Source organism: Topomyia yanbarensis, chromosome 2 (genome assembly GCF_030247195.1).
Source record: "Topomyia yanbarensis strain Yona2022 chromosome 2, ASM3024719v1, whole genome shotgun sequence".
NCBI lineage: Eukaryota > Metazoa > Arthropoda > Insecta > Diptera > Culicidae > Topomyia > Topomyia yanbarensis.
In genome coordinates, this window is record NC_080671.1 from 467,036,298 (window position 1) to 467,052,157 (window position 15,860).

The 15,860-nt window shown below is 41.2% G+C and overlaps 1 protein-coding gene across 9 annotated transcripts in view; it reads right to left on the reverse strand.

Moving 5' to 3' along the window:
• The window catches only part of LOC131686153 (P protein), a 436,886-nt gene that overhangs the window by 10,063 nt on the left and 410,963 nt on the right, over positions 1-15,860 (reverse strand). For all 9 annotated transcript variants that reach the window (XM_058970335.1, XM_058970338.1, XM_058970336.1 and 6 more), the window contains 8 exons: positions 12,799-13,203; positions 12,546-12,730; positions 11,748-12,482; positions 11,353-11,682; positions 11,138-11,295; positions 10,892-11,081; positions 10,689-10,836; positions 10,538-10,631 (listed from right to left, as the gene is read on the reverse strand). In XM_058970335.1, the coding sequence (XP_058826318.1) occupies positions 10,538-10,631; positions 10,689-10,836; positions 10,892-11,081; positions 11,138-11,295; positions 11,353-11,682; positions 11,748-12,482; positions 12,546-12,730; positions 12,799-13,203 (2,245 nt within the window). The remainder of the gene's footprint in view (positions 1-10,537; positions 10,632-10,688; positions 10,837-10,891; positions 11,082-11,137; positions 11,296-11,352; positions 11,683-11,747; positions 12,483-12,545; positions 12,731-12,798; positions 13,204-15,860) is intronic.

Below are 15,860 nucleotides of genomic sequence, written 5' to 3' on the forward strand. Positions count from 1 at the left end.
AACAGTATATTTTGTCTGCAGGCACATATTGAGCGCTTCTCTGATTGCCATTAATTCGGCCTTCGTAATGCTGACGTTTAGGTTGGTTTTATACGTTAATTCCGTATTTGCGTGCATATTTATTACACCTATGGCCGTGCCGTTTTTACTTCTCGATGGACGATGCGTCTGTGTATATTTTTTGGTGAAAGTTGTAATTATTGGCTAGCATTTCCGCGCACGTAGCTTTCCATCTACTGGCATGAATATTTGGTTTGGCATCGTCAATTCCGGGAATAGATGTCTTTACGTGTGCGGTAATTCCTCGCAATTGCTTAATCTCTTGTGTAGAGGTTTTCAGGGTGTTTAGTTGGTACATGATACCTTTGTTAGTCACCGCTAGGTCCGTCATGTAGCTTCCATTTCCTTTATCTCTGTCCAGTGCTTCGCAGATGTATTTTTTGACCGGGTTTTCCCCAATTTCGGCTTTGATTGTTTCTTTAAGAGCCAGCCACCTAGTTCTATACTCCATGGGCATTTGTCCGCTGTCTGCTAGGATTATATTAATGGGAGTGCTTTTTATATACCTCATACATATCCTGATTGCAGCGTTGCAAGTCGTTTCAATTTTTCTTCGATTGGCTTTAGCAGTAGCTCCGTAAATGATTGCACCGTATTCTAGTTTCGGTCTTATTATTGCGTTCCCTACTTTCAATAGGGTTTCTGGGTTTACTGGACTGTTTCGCCCCGCCATCATTTTTAGTAGGTTTAAGCTGCTTGCGGCTTTCGTCGTAATTTCTTCCACATGTTTTCTGTGTGTTAGTGTCCTATCTACTATATAGCCAAGATGTTTGTGTGTATTCTGCAAGGCGATTCTTTCTCCTTAAAGTCTAATATTAATTTTCTCGTCTGGTATTTTGCTGAAATTTATTGCGACGCATTTGTTAGGATTCACCGATAGCCCTAGTGCTTCTAGGCCTTGAGCGAATTTGTTGAGAAATCTGTTTGATTTTCCGATTATTTCGTAGCCTTCCCCGATGATCAGGATTGCAAAATCATCTGCGAACTGTGTCAGTATTGCATCTTCTTCTTGTAGTTGGTGTAGTTCGGCCGTATATAAGTTTTGGTTGATACTAGTGCTTCCGGTGTATTTATGCTGATTGTTCGTTCCTTTAGGTACTCGTACATTCAAGTGATTATATCAGCTGGTATATTCTTCTTTTGAAGGCTTTCCAGCAGTTTTTGGCAATCTACTGCATCGAACGCTTTGCTTATATCTAAAAATATGGCTAGACATTTTGTTGTTGTTTTGATCGCGTTAATCATATAGTTTACGCAGCTGATTGCGGAGTGTTCCTTGCGGAATCCGAAGGACAGGTATGGTAGTATCTTTTGCTCCTCTACGTATTTATATAACCGGTCCTTTATCATTGTGTTTAGTATTTTTAAGAAAACGTTCATCAGGACAATACCACGTTTTGATTCTACATCGTGCTGATCCTTATTTGGTTTTTGGATGAGGACAAGTTTGCAGGTTCTCCAACAGTTCGGGATTTGTTTGGTTCCCCAGACCCTGTTTAGCTGTCTGCACACTTCGAACAGAATATCCACTTTCAGGTTTTTCAGTATGCGGTATGATATATTATCCACTCCGGGTGACGAATGAGCCTTTTTCTTTGATAGTGCTTTCATGAACTCTTCAAAATTGAACAAATTTGTCGTGTTTTGGTCGTGAGCTGAATACTCGTCGTTTCCGTATCGTTTCAGTTCCTTCGTTATTTTCTTGTAGTTTTTTTTTCAACAAATGTTTCTGCTAACTGTTTTGGAAGTAAATGCTTTGCTCTTCTTTTCGTTCCTGCTAGTGCTGAGTTTAGTCCTTTGACTATATTCCATAGTTGTTGTACGGGCGTCGTTTCATCAATCAGTTCCTTCATTTCCTTGTCGTGGTTTCTTTTGCTCTTTCTAACTAGTCTTTTGAAAACAGCCCTCACTTTTTGTAATTCAATTTGTGTTTTGATCGATCTATGTTTGTTATATTCTTTAAGTTTCCTTCTTTTTTCATCATAAGCTGCCTGGATTTCGCGATTCCACCATCGTTTAAGGTAGTCTGCTTTTTTGTTGTTAATATAATATGCTGCTTCCTCTATTTTCTCTTCGAAGATCATTTGCATCTCTTTCGGACTATACATGTATTGCGGTTCAATTGTATTTATTCCATTTATTGCTTTCTGTACGTTGATTTTTTTAATTTTTCCTTGAACTATAGGTATCTCTGTGTGTATTTTCAAAACTATTGCTAGGTGGTTACTGTCGAATTCTTATTGTTCTACCTGCCACATTGCATTTGACGCCAACCCACCTGACGCTATTGTCAAATCAATTGCTGTCGGTGAACAATTTATTCGTGGTATCGTCGTTGTGCTTCCGTCGTTGAGAAGTACTAAGCTCGATTTTTCCAGCTCCGCAAACACAGCTTTTCCTTTTTCACACGGTTTGGCGCCGTTTTCCCACAGCGGGTGCCTAGCGTTGAAGTCACCTGTCAATATTACTTCCTCTGCAATATTCTCCACGTATAAAAACATTTCCTTAATTCTCTTGATTACTCTGGAGCCGAGATTTCTATCCGGTGGTATGTATATTGAGATGAGCGTGAAGTTAATGGACAGATTTTTGGTTTTAATTGCAACTGCTTCTATGGGGTTCCATGTGGGTAATTGTATTTCCGTAGCCTTTCGTCACAAACCCCTAAATACCCCCCCCCCCCCCCTGGTAATTACGTTGCTTGACGGTGAACCTCCCCCCCCCTTGACCCCGTAAAAAATTTAAAAAAATAATAAAACGATGTTAGTTAGATAAAACGGGTAAAGCTACGTAGCATGACATGACCCCCTACCCTCCTGTCGTCACACATCATCACACAATACAAAACTCCCCCCTCCCCCATATAAAGCTACGTCATTTATGGATGATCCCTAACCTTTTATTTTTGACTTCTTTAGGTTTTATCTAGATTTCTTGTAGACTTGCTATAGCTATTTCTTCTTTTTGTATGAATGTGCAGAGCTCCTCTCTTGTCTCTAATGGTCTCAATGACTGTATGTTGTTTTGCATCAGGTTGAAGTTTTTATTCATCGTTTATATTTAAGAACTCTTCTGTTGCGTTTTTTTGTAAGTATGCCTAGCTAGTTTTTGTATTTTCTAATATATCGTTTAGCGTGCTGCTGATTTTTATTAGTAATTCTTCATAAGTTATTTCCGCTGTGTCTTTGCTCATCAGTTGTGTGCTCACTGCTGTTTGGAGTTTTATTATTTGCCGTACTACCTTGATGTTTTTTCAAAATAGGATCTGTATAGTTTGCTCGTACTCGCTTGTCTTGTGTGGGCTATCTTTCCAATGGTGTGGTTCACTTCCTTCGGTTGTCGTTTTTTTCCTTGTTTGGGGGTACCGCGGTTGCTGGCGCTGACTATGGACCTGCCTGCTCCATACTGATTTGTATTGAACTCCACTGTTAATAGATTTTCTTTCCGTATTGTTTAGTTCTGGAAAGTCCTCGTCGTAATTTGAGAGAATGTCAAATCGATTTGTTTGGTACAGTTTTTTCTTCGCTTCCTGAAATGTGATCTTTTTGCATAATTCCGGTTATGGCCACTTGCTTGCTTCTTTCCGGACAATTACGGTCGTCCGCTGTATGTTTGCAGTTTATACAGACGTCTTCGACGCATTGTTGTTCGTTGTGCTTGTCCCCGCATCGTCTACACTTTGGGTCTCTTTTGCAGTCATTTGTTTTGTGTCCGTATCCCCAGCATGTTCTGCATTGTTTCACTAGAAATAGGTACAGCACGACTTTGAAGAAACATCCGTAGAGCCCGACCTTGTCTGGTAACTCTTTGCCTTTAAATGTAATCTTTATGTTGTTGGTGCAGATTAGTTGTTTATCCTTGTCGAGCCTTTTCATTCGCTCCACCTTAAGTACCACTTGCTTGGAGGTTATGTTTCAATTCTTGCTCTGAATAATCCACTGGAATTTAATTATTCCAACTGTCGCTTTGAATAATGCCGGTATAAAACATTTTAGGTTAGTATCCGTCAAATTTGTCTCCATCAATTTCTTTGCCTCGTTGGTTTTTGCGAATGTGACTTTGAACCACATAGTTTTTTACTTGCTTGCCGCTTAAGATTTTGCCGACATCTATCGGATGCTTCCGTGTTTCCTCGCTGTAGTTCCACGGTTCCAGGTAGACAACGTATTCCTTTCTTCCGTCTGCTCCCTTCGATGTTTGTACCTCTTCTTCTTGGTTTTCCTGTAGACCACCGATTTGACCGAGCGCTTTGGTTCGACTCTTTTCGACTTGCAACATTATTCCTTGTCCCATCCGTTTTGTACTGCTTGCGGGTTTGGATTTGACTTTTTTTTCATCCTGTTATTGTATGAGACTCATTTAACTGCGAATTATTTCCCACCACTGTTAGGTTAAGTTTTCTTCTTCACTGTTCTAATTTAGTTTCTTTTTCTGATCCGCCATCTTGGACAACACCACTTCGTCTCCTTTAGTCTAGCATGTGCGTTAGTCCCCACTACATCTTGTGTTAGGTGGTTTTTTTTTTTATAATTCGTTTATTTGACACGGCTCATAGCGGTAGCTTAACGGAGCCGTGGATCTTTTATATGTTTACAAATGTAAAAATAAAAATATAAACAAATATTATTATAATACTGGATCTCGAGCGCGCAGCTTTTTATTGCGAGCGGAGACCTTCTTTCGCGGGGTTTGCTGGCAATCTGCCTCTGGGGGGTCATTTAATTCTATTTTGTTTTTCACGTCCAGGTCGAAACCGGCTTGGTGTCCGTGATCAGATGTTTTTCCTTGTTTCTTGCACTTATTGCTGACCAGCGTGAATCCGTCACTGTTGTTGTTATCCTTGCTAATGTTGCTTACAGTTGATTTTGCGGTACTGGATGCTTCTTTTGGGGTTGTCATTATGGTCTGTGCAACTGCTGCCACAAATTTGGCCACCGCTTGTGGTTCAGGCATTGGTATTGAAAACTCTGTTTTGGGTTGGTTTGCCGTAGATGAGTTGGCAATCGGTTGAGATGCGTCTTCCTCTGCATCTTCCGCGCAAGGTTGTCCATGATGAGCTGTCTGATTACAATACTTGCACGTAGGAGTTTGCCCCTCATGGGTGCATAGCGTAGTTTGCATAATTGTAGTTCCGTGAGTTTTGAGTTTTATTGTCAAGTAGGAGGGTATAGGCCTTTCAACCCGCATCCTTACTACAAAAACGCCGTTAGGAGTACCCGGGAGGAAGTTTCTCCAAGTATCAGGTGTAACGGATTCTACTTCTCCGTATTGCGACATGCATTTTGCAATTAGCTCAGGAGGGGTACGAGGCGATAGGTCATATAACCTTACATCTATATAATCATTCGCAATATATACGGGAATCTTAATTCCAACGTTGTCACTTTCAACCACGTGTTTTAAGTTGTTCTTCAAAACGAAACGCTCGGCTTGTGCTAACGTGTTGAATGATATTAACACTGCACTGCGAAGATGATGATACTGAAGGTACAACACTTCCGTAAGTCTAAGTTGCATTTTTATCTTCAGAAGGTATTCCACTTCACTAAAACTCGGTCATTTTAAACAAAATTTAAAGTCAACGACCGCAGCGTTGGGTCGGAGTAGAGCTTTTTCGTCAACTTTACTCATGATGACAAGAATAGTCCGATGTTTCCTTTGTTCTCGAGACAATGCACACTAGATCGAGAGGCCTGTTGTTCACTTGGCTCGATTGTACGTCTGACTGCGGCAGAAGTAGAGAGTAGACTGTGTTAGATGGTTATTTTGTAGTCAATTTTAAAGACGTCACAAGCCCTATTACCTACGATTTTGAAAATGCAGACTACTACAGCGTAGTAGTCACAGTTGTCTGGTGAAGATATGTCTGTTTTGCTTTTTGTATTGAAAGTAATGTCTGATGCTTCGAAATTTTTTTGAAAGCAACTCGTTATTAAAATTTCCGTCCCAGTAGCCAAATTTGTGGTAGCTGTTTAGGCCCAAATGACAAGCGCAAAAGCAGCATCGAGCACCCCACTGAAAGCAACATCGGCGAAAAAGCTAATGACGATGGGATTACACTGGTCACCCGTAAGTGCAAAACGCAAAGAAGAACATCTGATCGTATACCAAGCCTGTTTTAACGATGATAATGAATTATATGGCCTCCACGGCGCAGTAGGCGAGCAGACAAAATCTTCGCACGCCAAGAGCGGATCTTGTTGAGACATCACCAAACCGGAAGAATAGCCTACGATGGGATGTATAATGCGGACATTACTTGCGGTGTCAGATAAGAACAAACTCGCCCTTGGGCACTTTGACATCGAATCCGTATATCTGTAGCGGTAGCACGAGGGAAGAAGTCTATATGAGATAGTCTAAGTACCAGAAAAACAGACACTCCGACGAGGCATCCACGGTTTAAAGCAGTCTGCCCGTTACGGGAGCGAGAAACTTTCGAAGGTTTTAATGAAACTAGGGTTCCAGCGAAATTACACCAATCAGTGCCTACTCTTCAAGGCGATGTCGAATGGCAGAAATGTCGACATTCTTGGTAATGTTAACGACAGCAATTATTTGAAGTTTTCTGACCCTGGTAGCGCCCGTAACTTTCAGGTATGAAAATTAATGAGGACAGTGGAACCTTCAATTAGTATACGCAACTACAATGAGAGAACAGTTTAAAAGTTAGGTGTGAATGATACAAAGCCAAGCCGCACGTCAATGAAAGCTGGATACTCCCAAAATTCGGAGACCAGCGATCTACTGCCGGATGGAGAAAGCTATCTAAGCTCGTCCAAATATAACCAATGCAGTTGTAATCCACAACAGGAAAGTAAGAAGTTCTGTAGAAAGCGTTTGGATAGCCGCACAAAGAATTTCGTGTTACCTCAAGGGGACGGCAGTTTGGAATCTTTTGGTTTTGGGATCGGTACAGCTAAGAGCAATCGGTTCGATCTGGTAGCATTCTCTGGCGCTGACTGGTCCGGGGACGATTCTATGAGGAAATCAATAACCGGTTGAGTTATCGTCTTCAATGGTAGGATGGTCAATTGGATCAGTAGAAAGTAGTATTCCGTGCCCTTATCCCCAATAGAAGTCTAATACTGCGCTTTGAGTGAAACCTGTCAAGAATTAGTTTGTATACATGCGCGAGGTGGAACAGTTGATCGAGGTGAAATGGAATTTGTTCTTACAGAAGTCTCACACATACAGCTACATCATACGAGACATGTAGTATTAATAACGTTCAACTTCTTAGCCAAGGCAGAGAGGAACAAAATGCAACACATCGTCGAATATGAAAACTAAGATCCCCGTGTATATGGATAATGATCTTACGGAAATTCGTCTGTACGATTTGGCACCGTGCACTGGTATGGATTATATTAACCCATTATTGCCCAACTTATTTTTCACGCGCAACACAAATTGTGTTTTCCAATCGAAGAAAAATGATGTGGTCATTCCAGTAAATTATATATATATATATATATATATATATATATATATATATATATATATATATATATATATATATATATATATATATATATATATATATATATATATATATATATATATATATATATATATATATATATATATATATATATATATATATATATATATATATATATATATATATATATATATATATATATATATATATATATATATATATATATAATTATATTAAAAGATTCATGTCGAAGTATGAAGAAGAGAAATCCGTCACAAATGACACTTGGTGAAACTTTTTCCCTGGCACTTTCCACGGTGTTTGGATGGTGCGAATGTGACTTAATCAACCTGTAGGAAATGAGCGCGTTGAAATAAAAACTATACTAATATTGAGCTTTTGACTTCTCGAAGAATCATAGCCGTTATTCGTTCTACTGTACTCTTTGATTTTTATATAAATCTCCCTAACCTATATCCTGTTTTTGTCTTCATGCAAAAAAGTTCAATGAAATGAACCATCCTAAATCAGCAGGTCTTGGTTGTTGTTACAGGGAATCCAGCTTCAGTTTTAGGAAAGAAGTAAATGAAAACGGACACGACAGCGCCAGCCTCAGCTAAACGACTAATAAAAGAACAGGAGTTCGATGGAGCAAAATATACTCGGACACGACACAACTCATGCCCTCTTACTTGACCTTCTTATGCAGATCATCTCAAGGTGTTAAGGACAAATGAACAAACTTAATGAAAATCAACCAGCTGTACTGCAACAATATTCTACATAAGTTGATTGATTTTCATGAATATTCAACACACGGTTTGGAAAAAACTTCTTCCTTAACAAAATCCAAAGAATGTTATACACATACCCTGGGCAGACGCTCATGTTCCAGTTCCGTAACCAGACGGCACACACCGGAAAGCCATGTACCGAAACAACCAATGAAAATTCATCCACTACAACCAAAACTATTTTAAACAAACAATATTCCACGGTATCCTCAAATCAATAGCTAATATACCTAAGGAAGTACTTAATAAAAAAAGAAAACGGCTATACCAGAGTCACTTGAAAACACAAAAATCACTAAACAGCTAATAGCGAAAATCAAAGCTGCTCTAGCGACGACGACACGGACGCGAACACGAGCGAGAAAGAAGACAGACGGAACGAGCAGCAAGCAGCAGAGGGTAGATCTGACCATTGCTCATCACCGAGAATGAAATTTAACACAAGGAGCGGAAAGCAGTACGCGTAGGATAGATGACAGCAATAATATTCGTTTATTATTATTTTTTGTCTATCAGCATTACATTTAATTTAGCTTTACATTATTTACAAAAAGGGGAGTATTGGTCAAGTAGTAAAATAACGGCGGTTCGAGTTAGAAGCAGCAAATTTTGCTTGGTAACGGAGAATGATAAAACTGATATTGTGAGGCTGCAACAAGTGTACTAGGTTCCGAAGTAGGCTAGCAACCCGTTCGCATGGGAAATACAGTGTTTCGTACGAAGGATATATAGACGACCAAGCTAATTTACCAAGATGTTCAACTTTTCGGTTATTCGGACACAGACTGCGCGTTCGCATTCAAGAATAAGGTTTGAGTTTCTGTATGCAGGAGGAACTTCATCATGTGGAAATCGGCTACAGTGGGTGTCGTCGACGTCTATGGAATTCGTGTACGTTGCAATCAGCGAAGCAGATTTGCTCGGAAAACTACTAGAGGATGTTGGAGAGAACCAGAACTACTTAAACAATTAATTCATTTTTTGGGTATTGACGTAAGTTTATTTTTTTTATGGTGTCGATCGGGGAAAACCGATCAAAATGGCGAGTTAAACAGAAGCAATTATGTGAAAAAAATTCCCCTAAAGGCAGAATTTGAACCTGCAACCCTTGGGACTTTGACCCAATGCACAAACTCTATTCCTGGGCAATTATGACGTCCCAAGAAGAACACATGATTATCGCATTGGCAACAGTGATCGTACCATTGCATCTAGAGAGAGATCATATACAACCGCCGCTGCCACCCGACGCATTTGATCTAGGTAATATCACCGTTAGATACCAAGGCAGAGGTTTTTATTATCGTCTAATGTCTGAGTTTGGTTCATTACCCATCGTACTTCGGTGGGTGACAGACCAGAAATCGACAGTCTTCATTAGCTTTGTCACCGAAGTACGATGGGTAAAGTAGGAAAATCAGACATCAGATGATAATAAAAATTCTGGCGAAATTAAATAGATCAAATGCGTTGGGTGACAGCAGCGGTAGTATATGATCTTATCGCAAATGCGATAATCATGTGTTCTTCCTGGGACGTCATTATAGCCTAGGAACAGAGTTTGTGCACTGGGCCGGAGTCCCAAGGGTTGCAGGTTCGAATTCCGCCACTGGAAGGGATTTTTTTCACATAATTCTTTTCGTTTAACTCACCATTTCGATCTGTTATCCCCGTTAGATACCAGCAAAAAAGCTTCAGAACTACTTGTATCATGGAGGACAACCAAAATTGCATCCATTTCATTTTCTCGGAACGAACTAGCCGACATTCGAAACAAATAAAAATAAGGCAAAATGTTATTAAATAATTGTGTGAGCAGAGTATACTTCGACTACCGTACTGTCCGAAAGAATATATTGCGGCCAATATTCGCACGAAACCACTTGCGACTACGAAGACCATGAAATTTTCAATCTGGTGGGCCTTGTGGATCAAAAAACTCGAGCGGTAACTGTTGAGGAGGTGTACGACACATCACGTTATGATACGGAATAAATTGATTGAATATTTTTCATATCATATTCAATATTCCAAATTTTCGAAATGTCCGAATAAGGTAAGGAAGGAAGCCACCTCGGCCCAGGAATATTTCTCCCCTATTTTAATGACGTCAATATTAAACTACAACGACCCGACTAACCCAATCTAGCTGTCATGCTGGGGTCATAGGCCAAAGACAAATGTGATAGGTGGGATGGTTACAGACAATTTTGAATTAAGCAAAATAATTGGTACTTACTTGAAATATTCTATAAAGGTAAACCTATAGCCATGTTGCTCAGCAACACCAGCGCATACTACGTTAGCGGAGGCACCAATTAATGTACCGTTACCTGCAAGTTTGAATGTGTAGGTTGAAAATGTACTTTTCAGAACACAAAGCATATTACCTCCTAAACAAGCTCCTAGGGCAAGTGCCCACACAAGAGGAATCAGGGGCAGATCAAGAGCTTCATTTTCGGCCAGGCCGATGGCAATTTTCACCATCATCGTTGTTAGCGGGATATTGTCGACGAAGGCGGATGCAAAGGCAGATACCTGAAAGAAACAATTGTGAACGATTGCCGACGGAAAACCAGTCGCCGTCCCTTACCCAGAGAATAATTAATATGGCAACAGCTAATCGAGATTCCTCCGATACGGATAAAATTACATTCACCGTCTGCTTTCCGATCCAGTCGATCAGGCCGAGTTCGGCAAGGGCTTCCATCAGGATAAATAAGGCAGCGAAGAAGAGCAGGGTGGACCACTCGACGCGGGCAATCACCGATTCAATGTCTTCCCTGTTGAATCACAAGAAAAATGATGAAACGTTCAAATCGTCTAACGAAAACCGTACCTGTCAGCAAGAATCAGCAGAAGTATGGCTCCCAGAAGCGCGGTCCAGCCGAGCGAAAGCTTCTGAATATCTGGAGCCGAATGCAGGAAGAAGAACGTGATCACAAAGGCGAGGGTTAAAGCGGACTTCACCAGCAGCGCTCTGTTCCTGATTGGATACTGTTGGAGGACAACGAATATTATTTTCGACCAATTCAAGCTTTGCTAAACACATACCTTTCCCTTCAGTTCTTCCAGCGTTGCTTTGTAACTTTCCACCGGGACAGAACCACTGACCAACTTCTTCTTGAGCGCTCGCGACAACCGGTTAACCTTTTTGAGCAGTGTTTCTCGAACCAAATCTTCATCCTTCGAATAGGACGATAGCGATGCGGCTGCACGCTGCCACACAGCAATCTCGTGTCGAATCTCCTGAACATCCTGGGGTTCACTGAATCGTAGATCGTTAATGTTCCGGAATTTCATTCGCAGCTGGAAATAGGTCGTGACCATTATGATCGCTATCGGGATTGCCATGTGCAGTGTGAATGTGGCGAAATTAACTCCCTGAAATGGAAATCAGTTTATTAAGCATCAGATATGACACTCATCGAAATTTTATTGAAACTCACACTCTTCGAAATGTAACTGTTCGAGGCGATGATCACATTCGGCGGATCGCCGACCGGTGTCAGCGTACCGCCGACGTTCGAGTAGATCACCATCGACATCAGCACCGGAACCGGATTCAGTCCCATCACTTCACACAGTCGTATCGTAACCGGCGTCATGAGCAACACGGTCGTCACGTTGTCCAGAAACGACGATAAAACGGCCGTAAATACGCACAAACAGTTGATCAGTGGCCAAACTTTTCCATTGGTTACCTGATACGCGTAAACAGCCAGGAAGTCAAAGATACCGGTTTCCGAAAGAATCGCCACCATGATCATCATACCGAAAAGCAGCAGAAGCGTTTCAACGTCAATCCACGAGATCAACTTCGGCATACTGGGTCTCTCGTCCATAGCGGCTAGAACACCGATCGCCAGAGTAGAGGCAATGATCGCCGCAAACGTGCGGTTTACGATCTCCCAAATAATCAGAACGTAAAGACCTAGCAGAACAACCGCTGCGTAAATTACACCCATCTCTTTATCGATCGGTGTCGGATCGTAGGTGAACTTGAACGGAACATCGGTGTCCGCGTTGGTCGTTAATCGAACGCGCAGCATTGCCTTCCCATTGAGAACCTTTCGGTGACTTGCAGTGCCAATGTCGAACACGTGTTTTCGAGTGATCTCGTCCTGCCGGTCGATCATTTCGGTATTAGCTGGGATCGGCACTAACCAGGCGTCTGTCACATTCTGTAAATCAAAATAGATGTACTTTGAAATCAATTCGATAGTTTTGTGTTTTAAATTACTCACTTCGATGTGTTTCACGTCATGTTCCTGTATGTAGGTTAAATTTGAACCATTACTGCTGGTGTAGAGCAGTTGTAAGTTAACCGAAACGTAGTTGCTTGTCATATTATGCTGTTGGTCATTCAAAAAGGCACCTTTCAGGTAGATCCCTATCCTCGATCCGGGGGGTGTGTCCGGTAGTATGTAAGCTGTAACGAGTGAATGAAATATTTTTAGGTATACAACCATTCCCTCGCGTCGACGAATTAACACCAACTTCTGACGTTTCCCTCTGGCACGGACATTTGTCGCGATTCCAGCTCTTTCTCGTTCTTAGACATAAGGAAACCGGTGAAAATAAGCCACACCACCAGCAGGCAACTGATCTTAACATAGCCGAAGATTTTTCCTTGCGGCGGATGCGACTGATTGTGGACGCCGTGCAGTGTGACTTCGTGTTCATCCCCCTCGCCATTGGTTGTCGTCGTGTTGGGACCATTTTGATGTTTATCGCTAGCGCGGGGAGTCACCGCTCCCGCCGTTAGTTTGCCACTCTCAGCATCGGTTCCGTCCACGCTCGAATCGGCGGCATTTGTGACTTTTATTGTGATGAACTCCTTACTGTGGTTGTCACCGTCTTCCGCCGGGTCGTCCTCGTTCGGCAACGGATCGTCATCGGGACCTGTTTCGAGAATAAAATTGAGACATAAGTTGTTGCATGTTTTATGAATGGTCGATCACCAAGCGTTTCCATGCAGGAAGGAAGTTGTATGAATGAGATTTAGTGAGAAGAGAACTCAGTTCGTCAACATCGACAGCTTATTACACCGAGTCTATTCCAATCCATCCATCAAAATCATTAATGCCAGCAAATGAAATTCATTATCATCAGCATCTTTTCCAAATGATTTAGTTGATGATGGATCTTCCTGCTACTCGATACCCTGGTTCGATGAAAGCTTCTCGTGAGATAATCGATAAATCATTTCTCACTCCCACTTCGATTACTAGGGTAGAAAATAAATAACAGGAAAACATGCAGTCACAGACAAAACTACGCAACACATTAATACGCATTAAATCTTAGCAGTATTAAAGTAATTCTTCTTAAAACGTCCTTAATGGATGTGTAAAGAAATACGACGCAAAATAGTTATTTTTTGTAATAAAATAAGATTGCTATATTTTATACTAGTGAGAATCGATTAAAAGTAGAGTCCGCGAATCTATGCTACAACAACTCCGTTAGCAGAAGGAAGTAGATTGGGATCTTTCGCTGTTCGTTTTTTTTTCCCACGCATGCCACATCATTATGCTTGCGATGCGATTCGTGTGGGGTTTCAATTTGTCATCAGACGTATTGCGAGATGAATGAATAGCCAATGGCGCCCATTGAGGAAGTATGGGGATGTACTAAATATAACGGTTTACTACTGTTTCCTGTCCTACAAATCAAAGAAATAGGCAGCACTATTTTTGTTTCCTTTTTGTTTTTTTCATTGTAGTTTTTTTCATATTAACTATATAAAAATGGGTAAAATGACAAATGCCCCCTCTAAGGTGCTCCCATGTTCTGTTTAGCAGACTGCGCCCGTTGGCTGAAGCTTTTGTCGGTGAATACCAGAGCGGGCTACGAGAAGGACAATCAATGACTAACCAGATGTTTACCCTGGAAAATACAACATGCTGCCTCTCCATCTGTTTGTAAATTTCAAGACGACGTACGATTCAGTGAAACGAAATGAACTGTGTCAGAACATGCTTGGACATAGCTTATCGACGTAACTGATTAAGCAGATTCATACGACACTGTAAGGGTCAAAATAGCCGGAGATAAATTCGACTCGTTTGTGACGTTAGATGGACACAGCCGGGCGATGTACTCTCTAAGATATTGTGTAACATAGTGCTCGAAAGTACGATCCAAAGATCTAAACCCATTACTTGGAATGGGACAGAACCATCATCCTGAGATCCACACTTATTTGAGCTCGAAAATTTCCTGCTCAGCCGGGCAATCAGCAAATGTTTATACTGATATCTCTGAAGGGTATAATTTCTAACTAAAATACGCCAATTAGCGAAATATTTTCCGAATCTCAGCAAAACAATTAGAGCTTTTACTGAGATTAACAATGAATTTACCGAGTGCTTGGGTGTTCAAATCTAGGCAAAAATTGCAAAAAATGCTGAGATTCGGCAGAAAAAATTAAGCATGTGCTTCTTGGCTTCGCAAAAGACAATTTTCTCCTTAGTGGATAAAACATTTTATCAGCATCGCCAGTCGAAGCGTCAAACCACACGTTTCCTGTATAAATTAGATAATATAAAATATATCATATTCACATTTGCCTTGAAAATTGATATCTTGTTCTGTTCGTACATGTTAAATCCGATTCTGAGAACGAGCTCTACAAGAGGCTGTTGTAGAGCCACCCCTCATTAGATCTCCGTACCTGTGATCTGGGATCGAGGTCCTTTTGCGGCACTTTGTAGTGGCCTCCAGAATCTATATCACTAAAAGACAAAAGATCAAAAGGAGTTCTGCTGGACAATTTTTACGCGGGACATGTCCAGTTACCATATGCCAACAGTAGAGACATCTTTCATTCAGTAGCCGTATGACTCAGTTTTTTACATTTAAAGCAGTTCATGATCCGTGGTACAAAAAGGTAAACGGGCAGACCAATCTTGACCAATATAGAGGTCTAATGGTGGATGTGTCCTCATCCCATCTACGATACTGAGCGCAATTGAGTATCTTTACTGATTAATGCGATCAATACTTGAGACGGCAAAATCCGTGATGCAGCAAGTCTTCGACGGTTAGACGCAACTCGGTGATCACACCATCAATCTCCACGTCCCATGAAGGTACACATACACTGTTCGCAGCAATCTTATTTGGTGAAACCTTTGTAATGCCGGTTGTATTTCCTTTTGTCAGGTTCTCACAATTTGAATTACATTAAGTGGCTTATCGTTAGATTGGGATAACACCATGAAAGGACTAGTCGATCCTTCTTGCTAATACTTGACTTCTTGGTTTGGGGGATGGGTAGCCGAGGAGGTGGTTTGATTCAGAAACTGGGATAGCAATTGGAAAATAGTGTCAACAGGTGCCTTCTTATTCTTGTGCACGATGACAACTGGAACCACTTTCGAACAACGCCAGCTAGCAGCGATGGGCTGGTCGAACTTCACCCCAGTACGTAATAGCTTAGCTTTACTTACCACGCAGCACAAAGGCACTGGGAACGTTGAATCAGTAATCCGCCATATAGCACACCGTGTTCGTAGGAAATTCGCTGGAAATGATGTATGTATGTATGTGTAAAA